This window comes from Crocuta crocuta, unplaced genomic scaffold (genome assembly GCF_008692635.1).
Source record: "Crocuta crocuta isolate KB4526 unplaced genomic scaffold, BGI_CrCroc_1.0 scaffold1269, whole genome shotgun sequence".
Classification (NCBI taxonomy): Eukaryota; Metazoa; Chordata; class Mammalia; order Carnivora; family Hyaenidae; genus Crocuta; species Crocuta crocuta.
Genome location: NW_027531335.1, coordinates 265,989 through 272,079, shown reverse-complemented (window position 1 = coordinate 272,079; position 6,091 = coordinate 265,989). Strand labels below are relative to the sequence as shown.

The 6,091-nt window shown below is 45.6% G+C and overlaps 1 protein-coding gene across 1 annotated transcript in view; it reads right to left on the bottom strand.

Annotated features, from left to right (window-relative positions):
• Nucleotides 1–6,091, bottom strand: part of DOCK11 (dedicator of cytokinesis 11) — a 147,138-nt gene that overhangs the window by 81,229 nt on the left and 59,818 nt on the right. The window contains exons 25-27 of the mRNA XM_077771917.1: nucleotides 5,984–6,091; nucleotides 4,788–4,859; nucleotides 3,293–3,439 (exon numbers count right to left, since the gene is read on the bottom strand). The exon at nucleotides 5,984–6,091 is cut by the window's right edge and continues 12 nt beyond it. Coding sequence (XP_077628043.1) covers nucleotides 3,293–3,439; nucleotides 4,788–4,859; nucleotides 5,984–6,091 — 327 coding nt within the window. The remainder of the gene's footprint in view (nucleotides 1–3,292; nucleotides 3,440–4,787; nucleotides 4,860–5,983) is intronic.

The following is a 6,091-nucleotide window of genomic DNA, read 5'->3' as shown; positions in this document are numbered from 1 at the left end:
ATGGGGGATGGGCATTAAGGGGGGCACTTGTTGGGATGAGCACTGGGTGTCATATATAAGTGATAAATCACTAAGTACTATTCCTGAAATCATTATCACACTCTATGTTAACTACCTTGGATGTGAAAACAACATCCTTCCTCTGCGACAGCCCTAATGGCTGCCTGCACTTGCCTTCGGTCATATTCCTAGTTAAGGCCTGCGATCTCTCCATCCATCTATGTGCTTCCAGATTCACCTCGAAGTCCAAGCCCCAATCATGTCACCTTCCTCCCCAAAAGCTTTCAATAGTTCCCTGCTGCCTGCAGTATGATTATAAACCCCTTCGCCCGGCATTCGAGGACGCTCCCAGTGACATCCCAACCTCCTTCTCCCATGTGACCGCCCAGTACAGTCCATCTGCTTATTATCCAAGATGCGCTACGTATTCCCACCCCTGGCTCTTTGCTCAGGCCGGCACCACTTCTACCGAATCCTACCCGTTCCTCCATGTTCGGATGAAATCCCATCCTCCTTAGCCTCCCCCGCCCACAAGTCCCTTGAAACATTTATATTCTCCACTAGCATGTATTTTACTTAGTACTTCCCTATGTTTTTTACGGACACAAGACAATAGGAAGACTCCCTTTTTCTTTATGTTCTCCCTAGTGCTTAGACTCTTCCTGTGAAACAGAAGGAGCTCAGAATGTGATTAACCAGCTGTTTGCATCTCATTTCTCACGGTGTTTGAGACGGTGTTCTAGAGAAATACAAAGGTGAAGATGACATGGTCTTTCCCCCCGTCCGATGGTAAAGGCAGTAAGACAAACAAATAACTAAAATACAGCACAGTAAGAAATACCACAGAAGTATGTAAAGGACAGGTGAACAACAGAAGGGGCGATCGGCATGCCACGGGAAGGTTAGGGAAACACTGAGCCTAAGAGATGAATGAACAAGGCAGATGAGGGGAAGGGAATGAGGTTCTAGGTGGCTTACCCTGACTCTGGCCTCCTCACTTCTTCCATCATTCCAGCAGCGAACCTATCCTCAAAAATCTTTGGTCTTTCTCCATTGCATACAGATCAAAACCGAAATTTCTTAGCCTGACATTCAATGCCTTCCATCACGGGGCGCCAGATGCGCTTTCTAGCCCTACGTGCACACATCCTAAACTCTCTGCAGCACAATGACGCTCTTGCTCCTCGCTAAACAATTCCTGAGCATACAGCTCTCCTCCACTGTGCTCATGGGTCCTCCTCTGCATGCAACACCTTCAACTCTTCTAGAAGAACTTCTCTTCCAGGCTCTGGTCATAGTTGGTGGTCATAATCCCTCCCGTTCTGGTCTTCCTACTCTAGTTCGTTTCTATTTTCCAAGCAACAGTCATCACGTTTTTTCTTGAATACGTAGCAGAAATGTGATTTCAGGGGCGTCTAGGTGGCTCAGTTGGTTAGCATCCGACTTTTGATCTCGGCTCAGGTCATGATCTCACAGTTTGTGAGTTCGAGTTCTGCATCAGGGGTTCACGCTTGTGAATGGGGGAACTTGCTTAAGATTCTCTCAGGGTGCCTGGGGGGCTCAGTCGCTTAAGCGTCTGACTTCGACTCAGGTCATGACCTCATGGTTCAGGGGTTCAAGCCCTGCGTTGGGCTCTGTGCTGACAGCTCAGAGCCTGGAGCTTGCTTCAGACTCTGTGTCTCCCCCTCTCTCTGCCCCCCCCAATAAATATTTTTATTTTTTTATTTTTTTATTTTTTTAAATTTTTATTTATGTCTAGGAGAGAGAGAGAGAGACAGCGTGAGCAGAGGAGGATCAGAGAGAGAGGGAGATACAGACTCTGAAATAGGCTCCAGGCTCTGAGCTGGCAGTCAGCACAGAGCCCGACGCGGGGCTCGAACCCACGAACCGCGAGATCATGACCTAAGCGAAAGTTGGACGCTTAACCGACTAAGCCACCCAGGCGCCCCCAAATAAATATTTTTAAAAAAAGATTCTTTCTCTCTCTCTCTCTCCCTCTGCCACTCTCTCTCTCTAAAATAAAAAAATAACAAATGATAAAACAAAATGAAAAATGTGATTTCAGAGACAGGCTCCCATCTCTGAATCTTCAGAAGACAGGCAAATGATGACTCAAATGAAGTAAATACTGCTACGAAATCAACTGTGTTCTCTTTATTCCCTTTAGATAGTAACTTTCAAGTTTAAACTCCATGGGAGAAACTGAGAGTTTATGCTTCAAATAGTGTCCTCCATAGCTTACTTTAAAAAGACAGGTGGGAGCGCCTGGATGGCTCAGTGGGTTAAGCGTCCGACTCTTGATTTCGGCTCAGGTCGTGATCTCAAGGTTCGTGAGATCGAGCCCTGTGTTGGGCTCTGCACAGACAGTATGGAGCCTGCTTGGGATTCTCTCTCTCCCTCTCTTTCTCTGCCCCTTCCCTGACTTGTGCTGTCTCTCTTGCCCTCTCTCTCTCAAAATAAACATTTAAAGAAAGGAAGACAAGGGTATGTTAGACGCGAAAACTGCTTGGATTCTTGACCGTGAGGGTCTTCACATGAGGCTGAGCTATGATGAAGGGCTGGGAGAAGAGGGGTGGTAGAAAGGAGCAAGTAAATAGCAGGTGCATTTACGAACTCGTGTCCCTTCTCTGCAGCAAGCCAACTATCGTTGTTACCCTCTTGATAGAACAACTACATTCTAGCACTGCCCTTTATGTGCCGGTAACAGACCAGAACACCAATAAACGCGTAGTCCTTCGTGAATAGAGGAGTTTTCGGTATCTCTCAAACAAAACCATCTCACTGACCAAAACAGACAATTTTCCTTCACATGGATTAACAACACGTAGACGTAGACGGTGGTTACATCAGTAAGCGGGGTGCTTTCGCTCCCGCATTGCGAACACAAAAGCCGACAGGGGTCAGAGAAGTGATTTAAATGCATAAAGAGTCAGGGGTATACTAAGGAGTGGTGGGGACCGTGGCAACCAAGAAAGTATACGCCCCATCTAAAGGCTCTCAAATTAATAGATTTGAAAAAACATTCCGTGAAACAAGCAAAACATGCCTTCTGGCTAAGCCACCCCTGTAGGGGACCTCTGATATAATTAATTAGGCATTTCAGTGTAGGGGGGAGGGGGAATCAAATGGGGCTGTTTTACTCAATTGATGGATGAATTCAGTCAAAATCTTCTCCCGCATCTTACAAAGACCTAGCTGGCTGTCAAGAAAGGGGGTAGTTTCTCTCTTTGGCTTTCAAGACCATATTGGTGAAGAATAGCTTCTGAGCATGCGGTGGCTGCCTTTAACTCACCTTCAGGAAGCTAGCCAAACTGTAATTGACATTTCTGGATTCATCGGGAATCTCGGCATAGCGAATTGTCACGTGGGGAATTATGGCGAGAAGCAATGAATGTAAGACGTGGTGATATGCCTCAGGAAATCTCTGGCCTCTGGGAAGCTGAAATTAAACAGACGTAGCAAAAAGTCACAGCTGCAAAAGGTCAACATCAATTGCTATTTTCATTTTCAAACATATTCTAGATGTAAATGTGGCTTTTCTTAACTGGAGTGTAACTTTCCTCCCCAACTTAAAGATGGTACCAGTAGTTTAGATCATTAGAGGAACTCTTAGGAACTGACTGAAATCGTCCACAAACCAACTTTGGGGGAGCGTGAGGGGCTCAGTCGATTAAGTGTCCGACTTCAGCTCAGGTCATGATCTCATGGGCCATGACTTCAAGCCCCGCGTTGTCAGCTGTGCTGACAGCTCGAAGCCTGGAGCCTGCTTTCGATTCTGTGTCCTCCCCTCTCTCTGCTCCTCCCCTGCTCATGCTCTTTCTTACTCGCAAAAATGAATAAATGTTAAAGAAATGTTTTTTTTAAAAACTTAAAAGCCCAAAATCATGTTCCTGAGATGTACCCACATCCTAGATTTTCATTCCAGTTTTTTTTTTCTCTGACACACAAAGACTATATTCATGCTTGTCAATTTCAGTAAACCCATGCTTGTGAATTTGAGACATTCTGCGAAAAGTCTGAGAAAAATGGTAAATTGCAGGTGAATACTCTGATTTCACAAACCTTAACTCGATGGTTGCTAGAACTAAGAACATTTCTTTGTACTTTAAGGAGAATGTAAAAATACAACTAACGGTCTATGCCACATTCCAGAAACACATCTATTACAGAAGATGTTTTGAACTTTATACATGCCTCAGCCCTTTCTAAGAGAAAGGTGATTTCTGATCTGGAACGTGGTCTCCAAATGACTGTTTCAACATACACATTTTTAAGCTACAAGATAAAAGGGAAGCTTCAAAGAAAATGCATTTTACGTGGCAAATAACGAAAATAGGAAAGAACGTATATGAACAAGCCTCTGAGGACTTTGAAAAGGTATGAACTGTCAGACCTCAGATTTATGAAATACGTCCAATGCTCTTTGGTTTTGTTTTGTTTTTTTAGGCAAAACTGACAAAGCCAAGGGCTAAAAGCCCTTCAGTATTAGACAATCTGTGCATCACTGCTGCCTGTGAATAACACCCTTCTTTGCCTATGCTAAATATTAGCCTTGGGGCACCTAGGCGGCTAAGGCAGTTAGGTGTCTGACTCTTGGTTTCAGCTCAGGTCATGATCTCGTGGTTCATGGGATCGAGCCCCGTGTCAGGCCCTGCACTGACAGCATGGAGCCTGCTTGGGACTCTCTCTCTCTCTGTCTCTCTCTCTCTCTCTCCATCCCTTGCTTGTGCTCTCTCTCTCTCAAAATAAATAAATATTTTCAAACAGATTATTCTTAGCCCACTTACCTTAATTTTGTTCTCTTCCAACAAGTATGTGGCCATAGACTTTGCGATAATTTCAAAAAAAAACCACGAGTACTAAAATAAACAAATACATAGAATCAATTTCTAATAGCTACCCACATCCTGAAGCTTAGCAAAGTTTGAAAGATCAGCACGGACCTCACCTCTGAGCTTTAACAATGTTTTAAAGTGATCGCAAGCAATTCACTATCGAAGTTGCACAACACACCTTCCCATTGTGTTGCCTACAAGGGAGTATCGCCAGCTGGTGAGGTGCCAAGGGCATGTGGTCGGAATGTTTGCTGGTGTGGGGAGGGGCATCTTATCACTGACATTGTTTGGATGTGCTTACTCGTGGTGCTGAGAGGAAACCGACTTTTAGTTTGTTTTATGATTGCTCTTAAAGTCTCTACGGATGCGGCGCCTGGTGGCTCAGTCAGTTAAGCGTCTGACTTCAGCTCAGGTCATGATCTTGTGGTTTGTGGGTTCGAGCCCCGCGTCGGGCTCTGTGCCAACAGCTTGGAGCCTGGAGCCTGCTTCAGATTCTGTGTCTCCCTCTCTCTGCCCTTCCCCTGACTTGCGCACATACATGCGCTCTCTCTCAAAAATAAATACACAGTAAAAAAAATCTCTACAGACAATAAATCTTACTAGCATCTGCACCCAGCAGAGGCCCCAACCTTGCCCTTGGTACAACACTGGAGCCCAAGGAGCACAGGTGTTCGCAGAAGTCTATTGGAAGGGTAGAGAGAAGCCTCAGGCGGATATATCCTAAGAGGCCCGGAACTGAAATCCTACCATTAACAGAAATAGTAAATATGACCAAAATAAGAGCCACCACTTGTGTGCCCATGTGTCCGGAAACGAAGTGGTAAGTGCTTTACCTGTGTTTTAGAAATAAGGAGTTGGACCCTCAAAGGTAGTCNNNNAAGAAGGTTCTGTGGTGAGAGAGAGGGAAGAGGATCCAGGAGCAGGGGGTACAGAAAGGGAGGGTCGGGGGGCGCCTGGGTGGCTCAGTTGGTTGAGCGTCCAACTTCAGCTCGGGTCATGATCTCAGGGTTCGTGAGTTCGAGCCCCACGTTGGACTCTGCGCTGATAGTGTGGAGCCGGCTTGGGATTCTCTGTCACTCTCTCTCTGCCCCTCCCCTGCTCTCTCTNGAAGCTATACTACAAACAAAGGCAGACGCAGCCCTAAGTCAAAAATCCTCGCATAAAATAAACTGCTCCCAGAGAAAGCTGACTCCACACACCTTGATGAAAGATCGTAAATAACTATCCAAGCCTTCTTCGTGACACTTTGAGACGAT